Source organism: Dipodomys spectabilis, unplaced genomic scaffold (genome assembly GCF_019054845.1).
Source record: "Dipodomys spectabilis isolate Male_0828 unplaced genomic scaffold, ASM1905484v1 ptg000335l, whole genome shotgun sequence".
Taxonomy (NCBI): domain Eukaryota; kingdom Metazoa; phylum Chordata; class Mammalia; order Rodentia; family Heteromyidae; genus Dipodomys; species Dipodomys spectabilis.
The window spans coordinates 1,841,348-1,869,180 of record NW_024871012.1 but is presented as its reverse complement, the minus strand read 5'-3'; the positions used below and the strand labels follow the sequence as shown (position 1 = coordinate 1,869,180).

The window sequence follows — 27,833 nt, the reverse complement described above, 5'->3', positions numbered from 1 at the left end:
GAAAAATGGCATGCATGTTTATTTTCACAAATTCTCTGGTGTGTTTGTGAATGCACATGTGCATGAATGAATAGAAAGAGTTGGAAGGGTGCCCACTATGGAGAAGAATGAAAAGGGCAGAGGTCACGGAAAGAGTATTTAACTGCACTATGTATGCTGGACCTGGAGCTTGAACTCAAGGCCTGAGAGCTGTCCATGAGCTTCATTGTGCTCAAAGCTAGTGCGGTGCTACTTGAGCCACAATACCACGTCTGGTTTTTGTTGAGTACCTCATTGGAGATAAGAATCTCACAGGCTTTCCTGCCCTGCCTGGCTGTGACCCTCGATCCTTAGATCTCAGCCTCCTGAGTCCCTAGGATTACAGGCGTGAGCCACCAGCACCTGGTTATTGTGCACATTTCTTGGAAGGAGAATTTGATAAGAACCTGGGAAAAGGTCCTCTGAGGCGTGTTGCCTAAAGTCTGCATAAAGGCAGATTGACGTCTGAAATGGTGCAGATGCACTGAGCAGTGGGCCTGACGTCTCTCTCTGACATCTGACGAGACTCGTAATCCACAGCAACCCAGCTTCACCACACATCTGGTCCACATAGAAGCAGTACTGTTTTTTTCTTGGCAGTAATTCTAGATAAACGCATAACGAATGAATAATGCTGCAGGACCCAGAGGTCGCATTCTGTACAGTTGTCTAATAGGTTGTCCGGAAAAGAAGAGATTTTAAAACTGAAGAAGTTGTTCACTTAGATTCATGAGCTCATTGTCAACCATTTGAAAACACAAGATTAACCATCCTTGGTATTTAGAAAACACCACTTCAATTGGACTGCTGGGGGGGAAAAATCTCATTAACAGAAACCAGTTTCTCTTACTGCTGTGTTTCAGCCTGAATGCATAGCAATGACAATGTTAGCGTTGTTGGAGGCAAGGCCAAAATAATTTCATTTGAGAAGATAAGCCCCTCTGAGAATGAGACATATGGTACACTTGATCAGGATCAATATTGGCTCAGGATGCAGTTTTCTACATTTCTCCATCATTGACCTCTTCTGTACTTAAAAAAAAAAAATGAAACAAATTGCCGTTTGGCAAGACTTAGAGCCATCATTTGTCTTGAAAATGCCCAGAAATTGCTTGATTTAGTGAATGCAGCATTCTTTTGTCCTGGAGTTTCAAGGCCTGGTCTCCAGTCACCAGGGAAACAGATTCACATCCTAAGGCAATGGATTCCACTTCTCCTGCCTGAGGCTAACACCTAACAGGACCTCTGGGGAGAAGAGGGGCTTTGCATTGGGATCTTTATAGCGTTCCCTAGCTGAATGGGGTTTGGGACTCATGTTTACATTTGCAGTACAATTGTGTACGGTGGAGGGTTGGATATTTTAACCCTCTGCTGTTGAATTAGTGCGTTTGTTGAACTACCCAAATGCTGGGTTGGTTTTAAACAAGAGTCTGAAGCTGTTGTACATTTGATACCAGATACTGTGTGTGCTACTACAGGGGGACAAACCCAACGCCAGGCTCTCACTCTGCTGGGGCTAAAATAAAGACCTGTACGAGGTCTTGATTCAGGACAAGGGCCTCTTAAAGCAATTGGCTCAGCAAGGGACCAAATATTTCACCATAAATACTGTATAGTCTGGGAGTGCTTACGTGAAATTTTATTTTGAAAAACTATAAACATACAGTTGTTTGATGTTCTGCAAATTTTAGGTTATCATGGGAAAAGAGGCCGAACAAATAACCAAAGAGTTCTTTGCCCTCCCGCTCTTCTTGTTCTCTATATACTTAGTACTTAGCTGTTGCGGGTTACAGGTGGGAGCCTGTTCTGCTGCACTAGGGCCTGACTTCATTTAAGTGATGGGCTGATACGTGCTTTACCTGCTCCTGTGTCTGTGAAAGGAAAGAGGCATCATCCCCTGTACACAAAGCCAAGCATGTTGTCCATCTCAGAGACCTACTGATAAGCTGCTTTGAAGTAATTCTCAAGTCCTCTTCCTCCTCCTCCCATTTCCACTCCCCTCCTTCCCCCCATTTCTCCCCCTCTCCCCACTTTTTTGTGTGGTCCTGGGGTTTGAACTTGGAGACTTGTGCTTGCTAGGTGGATACTCTACCGCTTGAACCAATTCTCTAGTTTTCTGAATCCATACTGTTAATCTTTCTTTTCTTTCTTTCTTTCTTTTTTCTCTCTTCCTTTCTTTCTCTCTCTCTTTCTCTCTCTCTCTCCCTTCCTTCCTTTCTTTCCCTCTTTTCCTGTTTTTTCTTTTTCTCTCTCTTTCTCAACTGTTGACAATTTCTAATGAAGTCCAACAAGTAGCTATTCCAGAAGCATCTACAGACTCACAGTACTAGAGGGAATCAGATAATTTATGGGATTGGATACTTCACCATGGATTGAACACTTCCTAGTTACCAGGCTTTTAAAATCCCTAAAGAAAGACATTATACAGTAGGTTGAGCTTTACCCTCAAACAAGAAACAGTGGAGCGATGAAAAAGATTTTCTAAGAAGGACAGGCTCTTGATAAGGACCTATTTGATACAAAATAGGTAAGTAGGAAAATAAGAAATGGAGTTATATTTGTTAATGTTGAAATAAGCCAGCCAGCTAGATGGAATATTAAACTCAAGGGTTTTTTAAACTATAGTAGAAGATATGTAATAGAATTTACTGTCTTAAGCATTTTAAGCCTATAGTTCATTTGCATTAAGCACATTTATAAAGTACAACTATTACTACTCTCTAGTCTAGGACTGGGTTAGTGATTTGTGCCTGTAATCCCAACTTCTTGGGAAGCATAAATTGGAAGACTGGTTTGAAGTTGTCCTAGGCATTTTTTTTAAGATAAATGACTTTGTATTATAATATTGGCATACCTTAAGTAGTAGAACTCCTCCCTAGTAAATGCAAGGCCTTGAGCTCAAACCCTAGTACCTCCCTCCCTCTCCAAAAAAGTAGTAGTAATCTTAACAGTGCTTATAAAGTGATGGGTCTAGAAGATGGGACTTAAGTATTTTAAGATTCTGATCATGGCAGAGGAGTGTTCTCTGAAGAACAATTTTTTGTTGTGATCTACATTTTCACATAGCTACATCGCACTTACCAATGTTAATGCTCAGACTGTCAGAACAAACGTGCCTGTCTTGGAAAATCAATCTTTGTTATCTGGTTTTATGACCTTTTTTGGCCTTTTCCCCGGAAGGTAGGTCCCCCCACAGAAGGCAGGCCTCTCTACCGCTTCCCTGCCCTGTAGTGGAGGAGGGGCAGGAAATGACACCTATGTCCAAACTCTCCTCATCTGGGCCAGCAGGGCCTTTTCTTCTTGACCCTGGACATGTTCTCTAGAGATGAGTTTGTCATCATTAGGTTTAGAATGAATTTCCATGCTCTGGAACACTTGGCTTGGCTGTGTCATAAACTGGACAGTAACAGATCCGTTATTCAAAACCTGAATCAGCTTAGTGATTTTTTTTTTTAACCATGTATGTTCTCTCGTTTCTCATTCTGAAACATTCTAAAAATGAAACTCCGAAGCAACAGCATAATGGACTCTTTCCTTCCATCTAAATTCAATCATTGCGCTCATTTGCTTGCCTATCCATCTACCTCTGTAGTCTGTCTTGCAGAGTGAAATGAATATTAGTTGCAGACTTCGTGGCACGGTACTTCTAAATGGTTCATTGTGAAGAACGTTGCTCTACATATAAAATACCACTAGTACGCCTAAGGATATACTGACATTTCCACAATAATTTATAATATACAATCTGTATTTAAATATCCTACCTTGTCTGAAGAATTGTTAAATTGGTTTTCTAAATAAATCCAGGGACACTCAGAGGCTGAGACATCTTTCAGAGGATGAGGAATTGGGAAGGAAGGAAGGAAGTGGTGCTGTTGGGAAATGAGGCTCTGGGGCCCTGGTTACAAGACAATGGTTACAAGACAACCATCCACCCCTTTCTGTGCTCATTGGCAAAATGAGGGAATGAGGTAGGATAGTATCTGAGGATTCTTTTGACTCTTTCTTCAAAAATATGATTGCCAATTGTTGCTTTAAATGCTTTAGATGTATTACTGCCCCCTTTTTTCTTCTGTCCATTCTTGGTCTGGGATTGTCTAGGTTGGAGGTGAAGGCTGAAGTAGCTTCACTTTTCATCGTACCATTTGTCTCACAAGATAATGTTATTCACCACGGTACCTCACGTTCCTCTGGATGGGAGCAAAATGGTAATGGAGCTCACATCTGGTAACATTTATCCAGGTCCTAGCTTGTTTTCCATCATGTTTTTGTTAGCATTCAAAAAGATGCTTTCATCTTCCCCAAAGTCTCCCTCATCTGGGCGGTTCATGGTCCCTATTAACCAACTTTGTGTGCCTAATGAAAGATTGTTTGAGTAATGATGGATTGAGAGCGCTTAGAAAAATGTCAGTACTAGCCCTCACGCGGAAAGACGATGGAAGGTCAAGGTGGCCTTCTCTGGTTTCGCGGGGATGCTGTGGAAGTTCGCTGTGTCCTGAGGACTGTTGCTGTGGGCCAGGATGGCTCGGGGGGACCTAAATTTGGGAGCTAGATCCGGCTCTGCTGGCTCGCTGGAGCGCTACCACGGCATCAACCGTTCCCCTTGCCCCAATTTTTCTTCCCTGTTTTCCTTCCAGTCCTTTTTCTCTCTCCTGCTCTTGCCTCATTTGCTCCTTTATGGGGTACCTAGCAGGTATCACCTCCTCCGTGGTGTCTGCTCAGGTGAAAGCATCCCTCTTCCCCATTGGTTTATTTCTGTTACATTCCTAGCTCACCCTCAAAGTGCAATGCCTGCAGGATGGCCGTGAGGGCATGAAAAGTGACTCACATGAGAGGTGAGGTGACGCGTTAGGAGCAAGTGTCCAACCAAGCTGGTGATCCGGGGAGCCTGGGACTGGCTAGAATGGAGAGAGGAAAGCGCATGCGCATACTCCAGATTTGTTCCTCACTAAGCCTTTTGAAGTTGTAAACTCCTAGCTATTCATTACTGAGCTCCTAATAGTCATGCTTTTAAATAATAATAGTGTGATTATTATAATCCCATAGTATTACACATCCACCATCTAGAATAGGTGTTTTTCTATTGTAAAATCGACCATTTCTCTCCAAAGCATCTGTCCTCATCGACTGTTCCCAGAGCAATGCATGAACATTTCAATTTCCCTACATATCCACCAACATTTTGCTATTTTTGGAATTTCACTTTTGCTAATCAGATGGCTAAAAAAGGATCGTTAATACATTTCATTTTTTTAAAAAAAAGAAAAACTCCATGAAACCAGGTCCTTCAAGTATAAGATTTCAGGTTGAATTGTCAACCTGGGTCATGAACTCTGTGTCTGTGTATAGCTCAGGTCTTCATTGTATTTGCTCAGTCTTTCCAGCCAACGATCTTGTCAGAGAAGGTTTGCTACAGTTATCTACAGATCCCCAAAATTCATCCAGTGAACCATTTGCAAGTCACTTCACATCCATCTAAAATGGAGAAAATGGGTGGAGTTAGTATTAATACAGCCATGAGGGCCTGGCCACTCCCATTGAGGAAGAGGGAAGAAATCGACTCTGGTTCTTCAGAACAACATAATCAACAAATTGAGCAAAATCCCTTGGTTTTAAACTTTGACCACCCACCAATAGTTTTAAGTGGAGTAGCAGTTCTTAAGCTTTCTTAATGCATGAGTAATAAAAAAAATAGGTGTCATGTACCTCATATGCAGTGATTGCCTTTGTTCACATGGGGAATCGATAACACGGCTTAGGAATGTGTACGTGTGCGCATGCGTGCATGCATGTGTGGCTGCACCTGCACACAAGCATTAAAATAGTCCAGGTCACCTGCACTTCAAAGTCATGTTGACACTCGTTGAGAGCTTTTCTGGGCTTAGCCCTGTCTGAGCGCTTGGCCTGTTCCAGGGAAGGTTGGTTCCAGGTGGGTCAGCAGGTGAACACAGGTAGCCCCTCTTCACTCTACCTCCTGGGCAGGTAGGAAGTCTCATGTTGTCCCATTGACCCAGTGCAGCGTTTCCACTGTGTTGCTGTGGCTGATGGGCTTTGCCACCTTTGAGCTTGACACACTTTGACCTCTGTGGATAGCACTGTGGCCACTTGTCCAGTGGTTTAAGTTCCAGTTCCCAGAATGGAAATATCTGGGTGACACAGCATTATTCTTTTGAATGCAGTGGACAGAAGCTGGTACTTTCCTAGGGCCACACACAGGAATAAATTGGAGTACTTCTTGTTTCCAACATGGCCGCTAATAAGGAGTTTGTGTCAATGTGTGTGTGGGTACTGGGTTTTGTTTGTACTCTTCCATTTCTGTGAGGCCAAATGTCGTTCGTATGCCTACTTATGTTTTCTTTTGGGAAACAGCTTTTTACAAACTTGTTTTTCTCTTCTATTGATGTTCTTAAAACTTGATTTGCAATAGCTATTTAAGTGAAGAATAGAAATTCTTTGCTAGGAGAGATTTCCCCTAGTAAGGTCTTTGTTCATTTCATGGTGAATTTTGCGTTTTATTGGTACTACAATAATCTGAATTTCTGTGATACAATATTAAGTAAATATTTGCCTTAAGCTTTTTTTGTTTTTCTTTAGTACTGGGTCTGTGCTTGCTAGGTGTGCTCTATAGCACTGAGCCATGCCCTGGCTCATTTCCTTTCCCTTCTCCTTTCCTTCCCTTCCTTTCATTCTCTCCCTTCCCCATCACCTCCCCTTCCCTTCTTCCCCTTCCTTCCTTTCTGTCTTCTCTTCCTTCCTTCCTTTTCTTCCTCCTCCTCTTCCTTATTGCCTTTATCTTTTGAACTGAGTCTTAGTTTTACCTAGATCGCTTAGGCCGTAATCCTCTTACACTTCACATCTTGTTGAGCTGTGGCTGTAGAGCTCCAAGCTGTGCCTGTTCCTCCACGTGGTCATCTTTGCTTTCTTTTTTTGTCATGGAACTTGAACTCAGGGCTTGGGCGCTGTCCCTGAGCTCTTTTGCTCAACGCTAGTGCTCTACCACTTTAAACCACAGCCCTACTTCTGGTTTTCTGATGGTTAACAGGAGACAAGAGGCCCACAGGGACTTACCTTCCTGGGCTGGCTTCAAATCATGATTCTTAGATATCAGCCTGCTGATTAGCTAGGATGCCAGGCATAATCTGCCACTGCTCAGCCAACGTTCACTCTTCTTAAAAGGGCAGAAGTCATATGAGAATGATTAAGCAGTTGACTATCACATCTATAAAGGTCACATTTATAAATTACAAGCCCATCATGAATCTACAAGTGGGGGCTGTTCAACCCAGGAAATGCCTGCTTAAGACGTTTGATATAATAATCGTCAGGAGAACTTCTGCAGAAACAGAACAGTAGGAGGTCCTGCACGTTCTCTAAGTGTGCAGATGCCCTACCCTTTAACTTGAAAGTGAAGGGCCCTTCCTGCTTGCCTTAAGCAGCACCTGGGCTTTTGGCCATGGCTCTACTTTTGGCTTTTTGTGGTCAATAGGAGATAAGTTTCAGGGACTTTCCTGCCTGGACTGGCTTCAAACAACAATTCTCACATCAAAGCCTCCTGAGCCGCTAGGATTACAGGTGTGAGCCACAGGTGCCCAGCTTTAGGCAAAAAACATTTTAATGATTAATACCCTTCAAGATCTATAGTCAAACTATTTAAGTGATCATTATCCTTCAAGAATTAAAGTAGTTGGGTCTAGTGGCCTACCCCTGTAATCCCAACTCCTTGAGAGGCTAAAATCAGGAGGATTGTAGTTTGGAATCAGGCAAAAAGCTTGTGAGACTCCATCTCAACCTATAAAAAGCTGGGTATGGTGTGATTTGCAAATAAAAGAGCAAATGAGATAGGAGAGAGAATAAGGACTGAGAAAAACAGGAAGAAACCACTGGCAGCTGGGCTCGGTGTATGGAACAGGTCTCCCTCCGTGTGACGATCCATTCCCTGTTTCAAGTCACCCATGTTGAGGTCCCTGGTTTCAGCAGCCTGGGAACGTCGCACTGATACCATTTTCTGGTTTCTCTATGGTTAGTAGAACTTCTACCACATTCCTGATTCCTGTTTCTGATTCTGTGCAAGGCGTCTCCCAGACGCACACGTGGGACTCTGCGTCTCCATTTGCACATCATCACTCTTACAGTTCATCATAACCGATGTGAGCTACTGCTTTCTGCCATTAAAAGTGCTTTGAACTCTCACAAGCGTCTAATTCTCACAACGTAGAAGAAGGACAGAGAAATTCAGAGTTTAAGTAATCCTATGTTTTTACTGGTAACTCGTATATGAAAATCTGAAGTTGCCCTTGAGCTGTGAGGAGAATAATCGGCCACAAATGATTCAACTTGCCGTTATTATTACTGTGTCATAATGCCTCCATCTTCCAGAGAAGAGACCACACACATGTTTGTATCATTGGGGTAAAATGAGTCATAATCTTCAGATCATTTCTCTTTGCTCCCTTATGCCTTGGAAGAAAAATATTTATTGATGTATGTGTGTATGTATTTTTATAAGGAAAGCATCTCACCAATTGATGAGAGAGAAAGAATATGAATGATATTCCCATGATCCTCTTGTCTCTGCCTCACATAGCCTAGATAGATTACAAGCATGCTCCATCATAGTTGACTTACACTGCCTTTTGCTTTTGCTTGTGTGGTTTTTTTTTCTCTTGGACTGTCACTTAAAAAAGTAAATGCCAGGTTGTAAAGTCTCCCTTTCCCCCTAATCTTAGGTTGGACGGAACTTTATTTTTCTAAGCAGCTTTTGAACATGAAAAAGGATGTTATTAATAATTACCTTAAAACAATGGGTATCATTAGGGCTCTCCTGATAGAGAGGAAGGGAGGTGGAGGAGGGAATAGGAAAGGAGAGATGAGGAGGAAACAGAAAGGAGAGAGGGCCAGTCATGCACACCATTTTCCTCGAATAACAGAATTTGTTATATGTTTAATGACAGCCTGTGGAGCTGCATCGATTTGGGTTTTGGTGGGCAGTATTTTTCCCCTAAGTAGGCCCCTGGAGATACAACTAATACAGATAATAGCCGTTTCCCATCCGCATTTCCTTTAGCTGAAATGACTGCTTTTGTTTATGCTTCCTCAGTGTCATAACACAGCTAGTTAGGTTATGTTGTTTAGCTTGTTTTATAGCAACGGAAGAAATACATCCCCTCCATAAAAGAAACATGCCAGCATCTACCACAATTTTCTCACTGAAAATTTAAGCTATTTTTTTCAATATGGAGGTTGTGTAAAAAGGGAAATTTAGGTTTTTGTAAATAGTTTTTATTTGTACTGGAGCTTGAACTTGGTCTTCACTTTTATCCACATCAACAGTCCTGTTTGCTTTTTGAGTATTTTTTGAGGCAGGGTCTTGTTTTTGCCCAAGGCAGTCTTGAATTGTGATTCTCCTACCTTTGCCTCCCATGTGTGTAGGATTATAGGTCTGTACCATCCTATGCAGCTTGATTTCAAGACAAGATCTCTGTTTGCCCAGGCTAGCCTTAAACTATGATCCTCCTGTCTTTGCCTCTCCAGTGGGCTGATAAGCATGCTCTGTTGTGCCTGATGAAATGTTCTTAGAATTTTTGGACTGCTGTTTTTTAAAGTACGTGAACTAGAATGCTGGAGGAGATATACAGTGTCCTGAGAACCCCTAGCTCTTAGTGGATCAGGTATTGTGCAAACCAGCTTATTTTTGATCATGAAGAAGGATGTTATTCACAATTACCTTGCAAGTGTGGGTATTGTCAAGGCTGTCTTGGGTAAAGTAAAGCTTTCTTAGTTATTGTAACGCATCATGGAGGAGGAAGGACTCTTTAATCAGAGTTGGGTAAGTGGGCTGGAGATGGAGTGAATCCATTTTTTTTTTTTTATCAATATAACAAACATGAGAGCTCATCAGTTTGTAAGGAAGAGGTTTATTCAGGCCTGTCCTTTCGGAGGCCTCTTGTTTTTTATTTATCCGTCCATTTGTGGTGTGATTGTTACTAATTGGCCCTGCTGCTTTTGGATCTGGGATGAGGTGGCTCCTTGTGGCAGCGGGCGCACGATTGAGTCAGCTGCTTTCCTCGTGGCTAGAAAATGAAGGGAAAAGAGAGATGCCAGAATCGCACAGTCCCTTCGAGGCCAGGCCCGTCACCTGAAGGCCTCTCGCCAGGCCCCACCCTTGAGAACTTCTGCTGCTTCCCGGTAGGACCGAGCTGGGGAGCAAGCCCTCAACACATGGTCCTTTCCAATCCAGACTCCTGCTTCACACCATGCCTGCTTCCCCTGACAAAGCTAGGTCCCTTCCACTCGTCTCCTCAGACCTCTAAAAGTCTTAACTGCACCAGCATTGGTCAAAAATCCAACTTTTAAGTCTCCTCAAGAGACATAAAGCAAATTCTTCTGTAAGCCTCTGTAAAAAATAAATAAAAATCAGACTTCCAGGATCCAACGGGGAAGATAGGTTAAGGGCAGAGACTCCCATTCCCAAAGGAGGAAATTGGGGCGTGCAGAGCTCCAGCCAAAGCATGACCGCGCAGGAAATCCTATTGCTCTGTGTCCGGCATTTGGGGAATATCGGGGCCCTGTGTAGCCCCACAGGGGGGCAGCCCTGCCCTTACAGCCTTGCTCACTTCAGCCTGCAGCGCCACTCCTTAAGCCGGAGTCTGCTGCCCGAGGTTTCTGAGAAGCACTGTGTATTGTCCCTGCAGTTAGGCCTCAGCTTCATGCTCACCATTCCACACGGGACCCTGTGAGGGGCTGCTGCCCGGAGCTCTGGTACTGACCCACGAGACTGGACATCCTGGGCCTGCCTTTGGAATCTTGGTGGAAGCCTTCTGTGACATTAGCCACCTTACCTCCTGCATGCCTGCAAAACCTGGATGATGCCAGGCACTGCCCTGGCACGAGCCATACCTGGTCCAACTTGACCATGGATGCAGAAGCTGTGAGTGTGGTGATGGCTGATCAAGGGGGAAAGAGTCCGTAGGACTTCACAGCTTGCCGTCGGCCCCTGGTCTTCTCTTCTGAAATAATACTCATTTCTAAGTCCTTGATACTATAACGGCTTCCCCTGCTTTCTGAGATTTCTTCCACACCCATTTTCTTGTGGACCAATGCAAAGCCCTTGGCTTCTTTCATTTTAGTGGAATTAATTCCTTTAGCAGTTATACGGTCCTTAGCTGAACCCTTACACAAACTGCTTTTCTAGCCAGGCTTTACATTTTTTTGAAATTCTTGTGCTTCCTTCTTACTCCCAATTCTTGCTGGAAATATGGCCAAAAAAAAAAAAAAAGACAGAATTGCCTATACTGCAGCCCAGATGCTAGGCTGCCTGCAAATTTCCTTGCCAAGTACACAGGCCCATCAAATTCAAGCTCGGCCTCTTACAAAATCTCAGGGAAAGGACAAAAAGTAGTTAAATGCTTTGTTTTGGTGTAGTAAGACTAGGCTGTAGTTCACTTAGCAACACAAACTTTATTTCTGTACAAACCTTCATCCATTTTGCTGTCTGTGTTCCTATTTGTATTCTATCTTAGGAGCTTGCACCAAAATTGCTCATTAAGCTCCACTTACACCGTGCTAGCCCCTTACTAGTCTGTTCCTCCGAACTTTTCTGTGTTCCTCTCACAAACCAAAGACGTATCTACATCTAGCATAGTCCAACTGTCTCACTACTCAGTACAGTTTTCTAGACATCTCTCAATCCCGCTCAAAATGAGATTCAAATGAATTATCACAGATGGTTACTAGTCATGTGTGTTTAGACTGTTCCCTGGAAAGGACATAAAAATCAGAAACGTGTTTGGTTGTGAGGCACATTGAAAAGTTGTTGTTCAGCTGTTTTGGCCTTCGTCATTCCAGACTCATGATTCTGGGGAACTAGGGGCCCAGAGGGACTTCTGTCTGGAGGAAAGGAAATGGTATTTGACCTCCTGCTTTTAGGGAAGGTCAAGCTTACAATTAGTGCTTAGCTGAGGCATTTGGCAAAGCCTCAATAAAGGAGCGGCTCAGAGTGTGTCCTGTCTCAGTGTGCACCAGGAAAAGGAATTTCTTTCTCTGAGAGGAAGGTTTCTCCTAAGGAAGACCTCCTCATGAGCACTCGCTCAAGCGTTGAGTAGGTACAAACTTGCTTGTTGATCGGGGAGGAAAACTGAAGGGACTGAATATATCTCATTTACATTGGGAAGGCCTCTGAATGAAACCAACGATTCCAAGGCTCATGGTGACTCGATGAGGAGTTCAACCAAAGAGAGCATTTGCGAACTAAGCTATTAATTAATTCTTAGTAAGTTAATGTATTGGGTGTGCACTCATGACAGATGAAGTTCCAGGGCGCTGGGTTCAAAGGAGAAGATAGCTTCTGATTTAAGGGAACTCAGAGCTTGTCAAGGCTCTTCATTATCCCAGGAACGTATTACAAGACACCCACGGATACCTCAGACTCTATACAGTGTTATTTCTTACATCCATCCATTCTCCCTCCCTCCAACTGTATACAGTGTTATTTCTTACATCCATCCATTCTCTCTTCCTCCAACTGTATACAGTGTTATTTCTTACATCCATCCATCCATCCTCTCTCCCTCCTTCCCTCCCTCCCTCAAACTGTATACAGTGTTATTTCTTCCATCCATCCATTCTCCCTCCCTCAAACTGTATACAGTGTTATTTCTTCCATCCATCCATCCATCCATCCTCTCTCCCTCTCTCCCTCCCTCCCTCCCTCCAACTGTATACAGTGTTATTTATTCCATCCATCCATCCATCCTCTCTCCCTCCCTCCCTCCAACTGTATACAGTGTTATTTCTTACATACATACATCCTTCCTCCCCCCCTCCTTCCCTCTCTCTCTTCCTTCCATGAACACTGATGGCACGTGACTACTGGGTTGGGAGAGTACAGTACACACAGTGGAAACATTGGACAAAGGATAACTCACGTCCAAGGGAAGACGGAGGGAGGTGGCACCCGATTTCAGCACACCTCCCAGAAAAACCATACAACTTAAGAATTATCAATTGTTTCTGGAATCTTCCATTCATATTTCTAGACTACAGGTCCCTGTAGGTCATGGAAACTGTGGAAAGGGCAACTGTAGATGGGGCGGCTGCTCTAGTAAGAAGACCTAAAACAATGTGACTAATGCACGCGCAGCCATGCACAAAGACAGAGCAGTGAGGGGAAGAGGGTGCACCTGTTCTGTGGATTTTGGAAAAGCCACGTTGTGAGGACAAGGTGAGTGGGTTGATGAGGACTCATTGAGCTTGTGGGGAGGTAAAGGAAGGAAAAAACAATGGCAGGCCCTGAGCCTTTCGTGGATGACAGCACTTTACCAAAATCTTGTTACTGTTTGCCTAGTCTACCTGTTCCCGCCCTACGTTGGCTGTTTCATGAGCAGACTTGCACAGCATGAAATGCTCTACCATATAAATAAAAATAAAACCAGTTTCATATTTTCCTCTAATTTCAAGATCTTCCAAAGAACAGTTTCTTTCTAATGTAGATGATAGTGTTTGATACTTTTAAAGACCAACAGAAACAGACCTCTTGTGTTTGCTTTCTTACCCTAATTGTACTTGCAGCGTGGGTTTCCCTAGTATTTCTCCCATTTCCATTTATCCCTGGGGTGGGGAGGATGGACGGCAGATCACAGCTGGAATTGCAGGCAGATGTTGTTGTGTTGGGGAATGTTTGCAGCGAGAATTTCACTTTCTTCTTCCTTAATGTCTTTGTTCTGATCATCTTCTCTTTTCAACATAGCAAAATCAAACTTTTGGACAGTCAAACTTGCTTTTGCAAAGGGCAAGTGCGGATGTAGGCTCATTCTTACGTAAACCGTTCTGATGTTAGATTTGACTACATATTCTTTCAGAGGTAGAGAGGACAATATTTCCTGTGAACTGTGGGTATGATTTCTTTTTGTCAAATGTTCTAGAAGAATGGAGAAATGTTCACCTTCAGAAGCAACAAGGGACCAGAAATTCCTAAAACCGTTCATGAAAAGTCATATAATTTGCCATTTTTGTTAAAGAAAACAATTGAGAGTCTCAGAGAGTAGAAAATGATCTCACGACCCTCCTTATAAGAGAAATGAGTTGTTAATAGAATTGCTAATATAAGTATCTGAGTCATAGTACTTATTTGTGTTGCCCATTCATTTTTTTGAGGGGAAGAATAATGAATAGCTAGGGAATTTTCCAAAATAGAATTTTATTACTAATGGGCATCTGATTATTAAAGTTGTGCATATTTACTACTTTTATAGGACCTTATACAGATGAGCTATTGACACAGAATGAGCACAATTGTGTAATTTTTTTTTTATTGAGACTAGGTCTCCCTATGGAGTGTGGTTTGGTCTGAAGTTGCTTTGCAGCTCAGATTGTCCTCAGACTCTTCAGGCTTCCTACTTCAGTCTCTTAAATGCTAGGATTACAAGTATGTGCTACTATACCCTACTGAGCTGTGCAATTCTTTTCAGGATTAGTTATAATATTTACAAAGATCTTTAGAACATAAAATTACAAGTGAATGTAAATCAATGCCAACCATTTCCTGATATAAAGTAGTTAATACTCGGCTAAGTGGTTATATTGATTTTTAAAGAAAACCGCATTTATAACAAATTATGGAAATTTGGTTATAGAGATAAATAACTCAAAGTTAATTTGGAATAAAAGCCTTGTCTCACTGCATTTGAACTCCTAAATGCATCTACGACAAACACGAAGACTTCATTATCTTTGATATGTTGAGTTCACAAAGCAATTATACACAAATTCTTGATGGTTAAAAATTATTAGTGGCTTTGTGGTTTTGCCTGATGCGACAACTACACACAAATCAAGTTTAGACATAAAAATGCTTTCCTGGTCAAAACACAACGCTTAGATGACAGAATAGCAGGATGTATGTAGGCCTTCGGTATCAGTCAGAGTCTGGTTCCAGGGCCCCTCTTGGATATCATAATCTGTAAATGCCCTACTTAAATGATGCAATCTTTGCATATGACTTGCACACATCACCCTATGATCTTTACATCTTCTATAGCTTACTTATAGTATCCAAGACAATGAAACTGCTATTTAAATACTTTGTATATGCTGTTGTTTGGGGGAATAATGACAAGAAAAAGGTCTGCTCATATTCAGAACAGAAGCAGATTAAAAAATTCTGCATCCATTTGATCTGGAACCCACTAATGAGAAGAGCTGACTGCTGGGAATTACTCTTCTTGCCTAGTCAATGAAGGCTGCCTATTAATTAAAAACGATCAGCTTCAAACATATAATCAATCAAAAAGGCAATGGCATCTCTTGAATTGTCCATTGTTCTTTTAAATTCTCCAGTTGTCTATAGGGCTTCATTTCTTCATTTCTGTTCGTCTTTTTTTGTTGTTGGTGGTGGTGGGGTTTGAACTCTGGGCCTGGGCGCTGTCCCTCAGCTCTTCAACTCAAGGCGAGCACTCTACCACTTGAGCTACAGCACCACTTCTGGTTTTCTGTTGGTTTATTGGGGATAAGAGTTTCACGGACAGGTGGACCCATTGCAACAATGAGATGTACAAGTCGTTAGGTCGTCGAAAAATGAACTTAACAACTTTGGTGGGGGGAGGATCGGGTTGGGGGGGGGAGGATGGGATGGGAAGGGGAAACAAAGGAGGAGGCAACAATGCTTGATAAGAAATGTACTCGTTATCTTGCCCAAGGAATTGTAACTCCTCTGTACGGTATTCTCACAATAAAAAGAGAAAAAAAGTTTCATGGACTTTCTTGACCGGCTGGCTTTGAACCATGATCCTCAGATCTCAGTCTCCTGAGTAGCTAGGATGACAGGCGTGAGCCACTGGCGCCGGGCTTCATCTTTTTGTTTGTTTGTTTTTTTTAATTTCAAAAGTCTTCTATCAATTTCTTCTGTTCAGAGAGTTGCCAGGAACCCTGTCTCCAGCGGTATCCGGTTCAGTGCTGCCCAGAACGTCGCGTTGCCTTCCTGTGGGAAGAGCGGAGGCCGGGAAGGCACTGATTGTAATGGGCCTAAGCGACCGAGTAGACCGGAGTGATTTTCATTTTGCCCTGGAAACTGATCGCCTGCAGGAGAATTTTATTCATGTCGAAGTGAAATTGGAATGCAGCTGGACACGATGTCAACTCTTGCCCATTCCAGTTTCAGGTAGTGCGCAGACTCCGGGCATCAACCCTTACGGAGTACTGGTGAAAGTGGGTTTGTCCAGTGTCTGCATTGGCCAGTCCAACTGAATGCCTAAGAATCTGCATTTTAACAGGTCCCTGCCTCTGTGCCCCACCTCCTGTTACTGCCCGCTGGCTTCTGCTTTGCACTTGGATTGGGAATCATTTGGAATTTCCCCAGATTTTTCTCTCGCAGACTGGCATCTTTAGAATGACAAGCACTGGGGTAGGGGCACGCACAGGTGCAGAAATTCCCACTGAGGCCTGCTGCGCTTGACACCCAAGGTCAGCCAGTGGCCGCCGTCCAAGGTCAACCCGAGTTGGAGTGTGCCAGGTTAGGGCAAGTCACTGACACTGTGGTCTGGGCAGGCCTCTGTGCAGCTGAGAGCTGTTTGTGTTTAAACACAGGGTCTCACACTTGCTCAGCTGGTACACTACCATTTGAGTCACACTTCTAGCCCTGGATTTTTGTGTGTGTATGTGTGTGCTGTTATTGGGGCTTGAACTCAGTGCCTTGGTGCTGTCCCTGAAGTTTTGTGCTCCAGGCTAGTGCTCTACCACTTCAGCCACAGTTCCACTTCGGGGGAGGAGGGAAGGGAGTGTGTGTGTGTGCGTGCGCGTGCACGCATGCTTCCTGCCCATGCTGGCTTTGAACTGTAATCCTCAGATCCTAGCCTTGTGAGTAGCTGGGGTTACAGACATGAGCCGCCAGTGCCTGGCTTTTTGCTGGTTATTTTTGAGATAAGAGTCTTGTGAAAGGTTCTGCTCAGGATGGCCTAGCACCGCAATCCTCCAGATTTTAGCCTCCTGTGTAATTAGGACTCCAGGTGTGAGCCAGCTGTGAAGGAAACTTCCTTGATTCATCTATTTCCATTCCACAAGAGCCCTCGTATGGAACTTAAGTCTCTCAGGGTCGATGGCACCAACTTTGGAGTGTCTTTCCTGGAAGAGAGCAGCCCATGCGTGGTCAGGGTGAGCTTGCTCTGTATATTGGACAGATCCTCCGAACCAGACAATGCCATCCTTACTGCTTCCCAGCTCGGTCATCGGCTTGCTGACAGGCAGCAGTGTGTGTGCATGAAGATTTGTTAGGCCCACTGTCTGCTCGGTTTTAGTTTCCAACGATTATCTGGAAGTAGAGATGGGACGCTTCATAGCCTCTCCTCCCAGGATCCCAGCAGTGTGGCAGCACTTCTGTTTTAAATTGCTTTTTCTTCTCTTTACATTGCACCCTGCGACCCTGAGTGAAAACTGGCTTCAGGGCTTTGGAAAACGCCAAAAACAATGCTGGCGATGGCTCTGCCCATCTGAGAAGCTTGCTAGCTCCTTGCTTTGGTTCTCAGGGAAGCAGACATTGTGAATGTGGGATAAATTCTAGAACAATCGGTTTTCTGTTTGGACATCCCTGGTCAGTTACTCGCTGAATTTATTTTGCATTGGCTACTATTCCTTCCTGGTTTCTAGAAGCTTCTGTTCCCTGTCTGGATTTTTTTTTTTGTGATTTAAAATTAAGTTTGGAGCTTCAGTCTCATACGGCTTCCTCAAATCTCAGCAAGCTTGGAATTTTATCACGAAGACATTTTGTTAGCCCCTTCTGTTAGGATCTCCAGCTCAGCTGTTTTGTAGCTGGATAAGATGCGTGCGTAGAATTTCAGAATTCTCTAGAGAGGGGATAGAGAGTGGAGAGAGAGGATTTTTCTTTTAAGGATGTGAAGGAAAAAGGACAATTTTTTAAAAAGAGGGTCATTTGTATTTCCTTGTATTTTTATGTTTGGTGCTGGTCCGGGGGCTCGAACTTATGACCTGGGTGCTGTCCTTGAGCTTTTGTGTTCAAGGTTAGTGCTCTACCACCTGGAGCCACAGCTTCACTTCTGGGGTTTTATTTGGTGCTTAATTGGAGATAAGAGTCTCACAGACTTTTCTGCCTGGACTGGCTTCAAATCTTAATCCTCAGATCTCAGCCTCCTGAGTAGCTGGGATTACAGGTGTGAACCACCAGCACCTGGTGGACCATTTGTATTTTCTAAAATGTGATACTCAGATCAGTGGAAACAAGCTGTTTTTAGTTGAAATTGCCAGTTTTATATATCTTATTACATTTAACTTGATTAGAGAGTGGTGATACTAGTTTTTTCACCTCTGCCATTTAGGTCTCTTTTTGTAGCAACATTATCTAAATGACAGATGAGTCTCAATATGAATTATACGGGGATATCTATGAATTATATAAGGAGTTATATAAGGACATGACAAAAGTTATCTGACAAATATTATATCAGGATGTGACAAAAGTCACAGTGTTGGTACGCATGAGAAACACTAATTGAGTGACAAGCCAAGAGCAGGAAGCTGTCAGTCCTGCAGGGTCAAAGACACAAGCCCAACCCCCTGGCAACAGGAAGGCGGCAGACAGGAGGTGTAATTTAAAATGCCCATTGCCTATCTGTGGCGGCCACAGCGGAGCAGTAAGCTCTATATTTTCCAATTAACCAGTGTTAAGTGTCTCCTATGGAAAATAACTCATGCTTAGGTTAAGGGGTTGAGGGGAAACAAAAAGATCGAGAGCCCAGTGGACAGTAAGGGACTTGGGAGGGTTTCCGTGCCCCCTACGAAAGGGCCGATGGCAGGAAGGGCCAGGCAGGGCTGTGGTGAGCCTGATGCTGCTCAGTGTGCTTCACCTGGGAGTGACTGGCTGATTTTATGACAGAAGGCCATTGTGGGGGTACTGATGAGCCATTCCTCAGAGCGGGCTCTGCTCTTCGCTGCATTCTGTGGCCATCGTACGTCCTGAGCAATGCGTCCAGTTGGTGATGTCATTGCATGAGCCATAGGTCACTTTCTCCAAGCTAGAGGTCGGGCTGCCACACACAGGGGCAGGGCCTCAGTCCCTTGCTCCTCCCCGAGGTTACCTGTACAGCATGAGATGGCTCTGAATTCCGCAGGCCATTCTAACACACTGCTGTCTGTGTATCGGAACATAATCATGATAGAAAGAAAATGTATAGTAAAAATATTGGGAGATAAGAGATTTTCAGCTCTAAGTTTATGAGATGAGCTCTGTGGACATGGTCCTTTGTTGACTAGAGTGTTGGTAGGCAATACAAGACTGTACTTAGAGCCATTGTTGATCTTACTTTCATGAATCAAAACTGAAACAGAGCCAGGGGTTCGTAGCTCATGCCTGGAATCCTAGCTACTCAAGAGTCTTAAGATTTGAGGATTGTGGTTTGAAGTCAGCCGAGGAAGCAAAGTCTGTGAGAGACTCTTGTCTCCAATTAACAGCCTAAAAACTGGAAGCAGAGCTGTGGCTCAAAGTGGTAGTGCATTGTCCTTGAGCAGGACAGTTCAGGGACGGCGTCCAGGCCTGGAGTTCAAGCACCATGACCGAACACTCCCCCTGGCCCCCCAAAAGAAGCTAAGTAGAGAAGAGTCATTTCCCTTATTTATATTTAGAACAAAATCTAGAAGCAGGATTATCATTTTATTCCTCCTGCTGCTTTGGCTCCAGGATGGAAAGCTCTTCAGGGCCTGGCCTCTAGGGAACTGTCCGGGGAACCAAACACCCAAACTCCCAGTTACATTCTTCCTTTCCTTTGAATGGAGAAGCTGCTCCTGGGCCACGTTCTGCTTTGCTCCCCACATCTGCAGTTGTCGGGATTGTAGTGGGGCTCACCTGCTTATTCATTCCATGGGCTTCTTCACAAAGACCAGCAGGGCAGATGCGAATCCTCAATTAGCATCCTCCAACCCAAATCACCAGAACATTCCACGCTGAAAGTCCTAGCCCTCAGGTTTTACTTTTCCTGAGTAAATGCGTAGCTGCACGCTCATTGTTTGACGCGAGGAGTTTCTGCTCAGAACAGGTGTAGAAATGTGCTGCCAGGCCTTACCTCCAGCTTACCTGGTTCCTGGGGTCCTTGTCAAAGCTGCCTCAGGGGAAGAATGATGTTACCCCCAACTTCTTCCTGCTCCCATTCGGAGCCCACTTCCTGAAGGCGGAGAGGAAAATCCTCAGTGCTGGACTCTTAGTGCAGGAGGAGGGATGTGTGACAGTATTGGTTCTTGGGGGAGTTGTCCAGGGCAAATACAGCCCGTTGCATGGTGCCATTGTGGGAAGTATGGAGATCATCGTAGACCACTGGAAACGCACGTCCAACCCCAACAGGCTGAGGGATCTGGAATGATCAGTTTATTCTTTGATTCTTTTATCTGGAAAAAGATATATACATATATATGTATGTATGTATGTATATGCATTTCCTATGAAATGAACCAAACAACAAGTACTGACAAAAATCAACAGCCATTTTATTTAAGTCTGACGGATCTACATTTTGGGCTGTGCTCAGCTTGGTACTTTGTGTTCATATTGCTTAAGTTTTACTCATCTGATTCCTTGGCTCAGGATAGTTGGTTTGGGATTTTGTTACTCTTTTGACCAATATTGGTTTTGTTTTTAAGTTTATTTTTTTCTTCTTCTTATAAAGGCGATGTACAAAGGGGTTGCAGTTTCATAAGTCAGGTGAAGAGTCCATCTTTCTTTTTGGACAATATCACCTTTTCCCATGTGCTCTCCTGATTTTTCCCTCTCATCCTCCCAAACAATATTTTCAAGTGGTGGTATTTATTAAATACATTTGAATCTTTTTGAGCTCAAAAGCACTCTGAACATTTTCTCTTTTGAAATACTCCAAGTCCAATAGCCCTTAAAAAACGATTCCTGTGTTTGATGCTGGTGGTAGGGTTAGCGTTCGCCTCTTGTAAATGAATAGTCCTGCCTTCCAAAGGGCCCTGGTGTAGAATTTTGAGCTGTGTCTTGAGCGATTTTTTTTTCAGAGCCAAAGTCAAAGCTTGTCTCGAAGTGGTTACATAATGCTACGTTTGCATTGGCTTTGCTATATGTCAAATGTTGAAATATTAATGTTGGCTTGCGGGTAATGTCGTGATGGATCAGAATAAGGCAGGGCAGGGACTCTGGAGGTTCCTCTGGCCTGGGACTTTAGACAAGATCTGACTATGTAAGGCAGAGGTGAAGAGAGCGCTCTGGGAACCCAACAAATACAGACGAGATTGACAAGGAAAAAAAAATCTAAATTAATTTTGCATGAACTGAGGCATCCTCCTGAGTGAAGTCTGGAGAAATGTCCAAAGCAGAATGCTTATATACTTTCAGACAAAGAAGGTTGCGTGAGGGAATGGCGGGACGTAGGCGTAGGCTGCCGGCCACAGTGGGTTCTCGGGCTGCTACCAGCGATGGATGGGGTTGGGATGTATAGAAGCCAGTGGAGGATGAAAGGTACTTCGGAGCTGGTTTAGTCAGTTCTCTGCAGCCTCAGCCTCTGTCTGTGATGCAAGCTCTTTTCCATCCTTGCTGTGAGAAGGGCATCCTTCCAGAAAGGATCTCTGTGGCTTGCTGGCATGAACAGAGGGTCAGGCCCAGATAGCCTTTTCTGAAGCTCTAGCGCCTCAAGGGGTTTCAGCCCGAAGCGGTCAGTATACCAGTTGGACAGACTTTGCCTTTATTTTTCAATAAAATCTTGCACATGAGGGTGAAGGTATGAGGCAGCCAGGAATCATCATTGAAGTATCACTCATGAGGGTGACCAGTGTCATGTCATTGTCGCCGTGCATTTCCTAGCTCGTTTTCTGAGGTGGTCCACAGTGGTGGAGGAAAACGGTGACGCCTTCGTTGATTCCATCTCCTTCTCTGTGTGTGGAGGAAGGATCCTGGAGCTTGAATCCAGGACCTCCCGTCTTGCGTAGCGTTCTCATTCAAGGATGGTGCTCAGTCACCTGAACCACACCTCCACGTCCAGTATTTTGTTGGTTAATTAGAGGCAAGAGTCTCTCAGCTTTGTCTGTCAGATCCTCTAGTCTTAGCCTCTTGAGTAGCTGGGATTACAAGCTTGAGGTACCGGTACCTGGCCACTCCCTCTTTTAATGGGTGAGAGCCAGCTATGTAGCACCCCCCCCCCCCCCCGTTTTTGGTCTCCGAGCCTTGTCTTTTCACTGGATATGTCCATTTGCCACCAAGCTAGGCGGCTTTGTGCCGCTGGTGTGGTATCCAGAGCGCTTTGAGGGCTCAGGGAGCCTGGCCGCTGAGGGGGGGGTGGAAAGGAAGGAGGTTCTTCCTAGGAATTGTCCTATTGCAGTGAACCCTGAAGGCCAAGACACTGGCTGATGTCTGTGTTTGCACCCCACCTGGGCTTCCCCGACTCCTAATCTTGGAGATAAGCAGACCCCACCCACCTTCTCTGCCATTGGGGTGGGATCGCAGCGGCTGCTTGTGAAGACCATCACCTGTCCAAATATTCTCCCTTGGGTTCCCAGCAAGGTCAGCCTGCAGCCCGGCAGCCCAGCTAGGGTTTAGAATTCAGAGTGAGGCTGCAAGCTGCAGATCTGTCCCCATTGGAGCAGCGCAACTGCATCCTTCCTCATATAAACCAGACTTCCTTCTCTTGGTGTTGGAGCCTGCCATTGCAGTCCAACTGAGTGAATCCTGGTTCTTTTTCCTCACTGTGTGAACTTGCAAAGACTAGAGAGCCAGTGGGAGTTGCAGATTTCCCTTGTGTAAAATGAACGCGGTGCATGGAGTAAGTCTGTCTCATCTGTGCCTGTATCACGTGGTTCTGATGACATGCAGTTAAAAATGAAGACATTCAAGTCAAAAGAAATGCCCCCCCCCAAAAAAACCCCAACAAAACCAGACCAAACCCTTAAATCTCTGGGTGTGCGTGGTGCAGCTCAGTTGCGGCTCAGGAGCTCTGGGTCCCAGGTTGCTGCCAGTTGCGTTTAAATCACTGTGTGACCTGCGGAGTGCTGCCCTGCCCTTACCTGTGTGAACGCTGGCCTCCCCCGACGCAAACGGTGTCCCTAAGGCAGAGGCCAAGCGCTGTGCTGAATGGAAGCAATCCAGACTGTAGCTGACGAGAGCTGAGCGCCGTCGAAAGGCTGCCTGTCTTCAGCGGAAGTCGGGCAGCACTCTGGGGGAAATGAAGCGAGCGTCTGAGCACTTACTGATGAAGAGCCAGGAATAAGACTGAGCTTTTGGTGGGCAGTATAATGTGCACAACAGTAATTTTCTGGGACGGTGATGTAGACCACGACACGCAGCTATTCCGACTTACGGATGCTCAGATCTGCTCTACCTGTGAGACAGCACACCGGAGTGATTTAAAGATCCTCAACCCTCGGCGTCCGGAGCACCAGTGTCCTTCCTCTGTCCCACGCAGACCCCAAAGGCCCACCGGGCCTCAGAGAGTGGCTCTGAGACTTGGAGGAGATCATTGGATAGATTGCCTGGAACAGTAGGGACTCATATTTCTCCTTAGCAGAACTGTGAGTCACCTAGAATGGGTCATCAAGAATAGTTTAGGGATTCTTTGAGATTATATATATATATATATATATATATATATATATAATTATTATTAAGGTGATGCACAGAGGGCTTACCATTTCACAAGTCAGGTAATGAGTACATTTCCTTTTTGGACAATGTGACCCCTTCCTTCCCATAATTTCCCCCTCCCATCCCTGCCCACAAGTTACATCGTGCATTTTCCACATAGTGAGCATAAATAAGGCTTCTTGTAGGCCATTTCTGTGGTCCTTTATGCTATGGTTAAACTCTTTCGACCCACACAGAGCACAGAGTACTTGCGAGAGAGGACTGGTACGTCTTATTATCTCACAGGATAGACAGTACGGACGGTTAAAACTGGGTGAATCGGTTCTATCAACTATTTAAAAGATAGCTGATGTTATTCAGCCTTAAAAGGGAAGGGAATTCTAATACATAGCATAGATGAACTTCAAAGAAGTTATGTTTCGTGAAATAAGTCAGACCTAGAAGAACAGATTTTATAATTCTCTTATATGAGGTGTCAAAAGTAGTCAGCCTAGCTAGATGCTGGTGGTCTATACCTGTAATCTTAGCTATTCAGGAGGCTGAGATCGGGAGGATCATGGTTTAAAGCCAGCCCAGACAGAAAAGTCTGTGAGACTTTGTCTGCATTAACTAGCAAAGATGCTAGGCTGGGGGCGTGGCTTAAGTGATAGAGCACCAGCCAGGAGCAAGGAAGTGAAGTGGATGTGAGGCCCCAAGTTCAAGTCCTAGTACTGGCCAACCCCCCCCCCCCCCCCCCCCGCCACACACATACACAAGCCAGATGAAGACAGAAAATAAAGCATGTTTTCCTAGAAGCTTGGGATAGAAGGATGAACATTCATCTTGCAATTATACAGAGTTGAGTTGTACAAGATGAAGAGTTCTGAAAATGGGTTGTATAATAATGTGAACGCAGGGGCTGGGAAGGTGGCTCAGCGGTAGAGTGCATGCCTTGCAAGCATGAGGCCCTGGGTTCGATTCCTCAGCACCACATAAGAAAAAAGCCAGAAGTGGCGCTGTGGCTCAAGTGGTAGAGCGCTAGCCTTGAGCTGAAGAGCTGGGGGACAGCGCCCAGGCCCAGAGTTCAGGCCCCACGACCGGCAAAAAAAAAAAAAAAAATATGAATGCACTTAGCTAACATATGCTTACAAAAGTAGTTGAGATGACATTTTACCATATTAAAAGAAATAAAAGTGAGTATGAAGTATGTCCCAAGTACAAGATAGTGTACCACTCACAGAGAGCGCTATGTGAGTAAAAGCAAACCTGGCCCCTGTCTCTGAAGGAATCTACAGACACGTGTTAAATGAAGTCATGGTAGGAGGGAGAGTGTTCAGAGATGTTCAGCGCATCCCGAGTGCCAGGACTTGGCCTGCTCAGTGAGACCATGCCCTGCCTAGAGCACAGGTGAGCAGTAGGGAGACGGCCCATCCAGGAAGAGAAACAGCATGAGGAAAGGCGGAAGTGTGGTGAAGTGGAGAGTGTGTGGCAAAAACAGGCGGTGAAGACCACCAGGCCTTCTTGTTCATGTGAAGGTGCTTTGTCTTTCTTTCTGGGCAGAAAGGAAGCCATTGTGCTAAAGATGGAGAAACAGAAGGAAGAATAAGTGTGTTTTTTGACAGAATCACATGTCCTGAAGGAACACTTTTTTCCTTATAAGAAAGAATCCTTCCAAATACTAAAATGCCCCCTCCCAGTACCAAAGCCTTGTACTCTTGCTCATGGCTGGTGTTCAACTACTTGAGCCATTTCTCCAGTCTAGCATTTTGCTTGTTGATTGGAGATAGTCTCCTGAACTTTTCTACTATGCTTGGCACCATAATCTTCCAGGTCTCTGCCTTCTGAGTAGCTAGGGTTATAGGCTTAGAGTTTTCATCTGAATTGAGTCTTTGCAACAAAAGTGTCAATGGAGATCTACAGGCTACAGACTTATGTCTAGATTGTATCATGGTATCAAACTATTATCAATGTGCTTCATGTATCTCCTCTGAAAAAAATGTCTTTATAAGAAAAATGTAAAAAAAAAAGCGTTTAACTATGGTTTTTATGTAACTATGAGTCATCAAAGTATTAGAACTAAGTTTGACTATAATTGTATGCTCCCAGGAGCTCTGTTGGGTCAATGAGATGGATGAGAATAAGATATTTATAACTAAATTATTTCCTATGGCATAATTTTTGCTTGCATTATGGCAAGATCTTCATGAAGTCCCAACTAGGATTTCTTTTAATGTAATAATGTAATTACATACTGTTGGGCATCTATTTTTATGTTATTTATTTTTCTTTATTTGTTGTAAAGATGATGAACCTGGCCAGGGGAGGGGGCGTTTACAGTTACTAAAGTAAGGTAATGAGTGCATTTCTTTTTAAACAGTTACCCCTCCCTCATCTTCTCCTGCCTTCCACTCCCCACTCTCCTCCCCCTCAAGTTGTAAAGTTCATTTCCAATGTAGTATCTAGTGAGTGTCATTGTTATAAAGTGCAGCTATTTACAGTACGCCCCTTGAGTCAGTTTAGTTCTGATATTGTTTCTCCTTCATTCTAACCGGAAGAAACTTCACTGTGTTGAGTACCCATCAGCCTGGACTGCTAATACAATCTTAACGCAATACTTAGCTTTGGAAGTGAGCCGTGATTAGGACATATGTTCAAATCATGGTCGTCAGTCATATTTATCACTGAGACTATGTGAAAATACTTTAATTCCACCACTGAATTCTTGACACCTTCACTGCAGTTTCTACTCCGTTTCCAAGCAGTATCTCAGTCTGAGAAAAGCGTGGTCCTGGTGCCGGATTTCCCCGCATGGAGAAGGGGTGGGAGGCCTTTCCTGGAGCTGGGGATGGCACTTCCCTGCAACCCAGACCTGAGGGAGCAGGCGCCAGGGCTTTGTCAGGTCCGCTCGCTAACCCGGCGCCGGCCGTGTACAGATGAATCCCGCCCCGGGTCCTTGCTCAGGTGTCCTTTTGAAATTGTGCTGGCTGCTGTGCTTTATGGGTCTGTTTGTTTTCTTATTTGCAGGAACTGGTGAGAGTGGGAAAAGCACCTTTATCAAGCAAATGAGAATTATCCATGGGTCTGGTTACAGCGATGAGGACAGGAAGGGCTTCACGAAGCTGGTCTACCAAAACATCTTCACTGCCATGCAGGCCATGATCAGAGCGATGGACACCCTGAGAATACAATACGCGTGCGCGCAGAATAAGGTAAGGCTCACAGGGACTGGCTCTGTCTGTGAATGTGCCCCTTCCCATGAGGGTCGGTGGTCAGGAGATAGCGAAGGCTTTGGTCATATGCCAGAAACTCTTGAGCTCAGCTTCTGGGATGGAGGTAGCTGAGCGGAGTGTGATGGATTTAGAGTCCAGAGGCCATAGTTCTGGGAGCACAGTCTGGCTGCCGTGTGACAAGCAGAGAATTAAAAGCTTGGGCGGTGATGACGGAGGTTGATTATTTTAGGCACTAGAAAAGGAAGACCCCGTTGATTTCTTTACTGAAACAGTGATTTATAGTGGCCAGCTCCTGAAGAGTTTCCAGTCATAGGAAACATATCCATGAACGCACCGTAGATCACTTGGTGAAATCTGGGTGATTGGGTTTTTTGTGTTGGGAGCTGGCCCTTCTTGGAAACTAAGCGATCGCTCCCAAAAGCAATCTATTTGATGTCCCTGCGAGCAAAGTGTTGGCATGAAGTGAGAGCTGGTGTGAGGTTGGCATTTGTTTTCCCATTACTCCCGGTTGTTTACAATAGGATATCAGAATGCAAACGCACAGGAAAATAGGATTGTCTGATTTTATTAAGAATCTAGATGAGGGCTGGATATGGTGGCACATGCCTGTAATCCCAGAACTTTGAAGGCTGGAGGTAGGGGAATTGAAAGTTTGAAGCTATCCTGGACTACATAGCAAGACACAGTCTGACAGAGCGGGTGGAGAGAGAGTTTACTTAAAACGATCAATACCAAGTCATGAAGGTAAACAGAAAACCTCTGTATCAAATAGGTCTGTTGAGAATCTATTTTAAAAAATGGTGCTGTCAAGAGTGTGTTTTCAGGGCTGGGAAGGTGGCTCCGTGGTAGAGCGCTTGCCTAGCATGCATGAGGCCCTGGGTTCGATTCCTCAGTACCACATACACAGAAAAAGCCAGAAGTGGTGCTGTGGCTCAAGTGGTAGAGTGCTAGCCTTCAGCTGAAGAGCTGAGAGACATTGTCCAGACCCAGAGTTCAAGCCCCACTACTGACAAAAAAAAAAGTAC

At 44.4% G+C, this 27,833-nt stretch overlaps 1 protein-coding gene across 1 annotated transcript in view; it reads left to right on the top strand.

Moving 5' to 3' along the window:
- Positions 1-27,833, top strand: part of Gna14 (G protein subunit alpha 14) — a 133,232-nt gene that overhangs the window by 48,372 nt on the left and 57,027 nt on the right. The window contains exon 2 of the mRNA XM_042665606.1: positions 26,603-26,787. Within this exon, the coding sequence (XP_042521540.1) occupies positions 26,603-26,787 (185 nt within the window). The remainder of the gene's footprint in view (positions 1-26,602; positions 26,788-27,833) is intronic.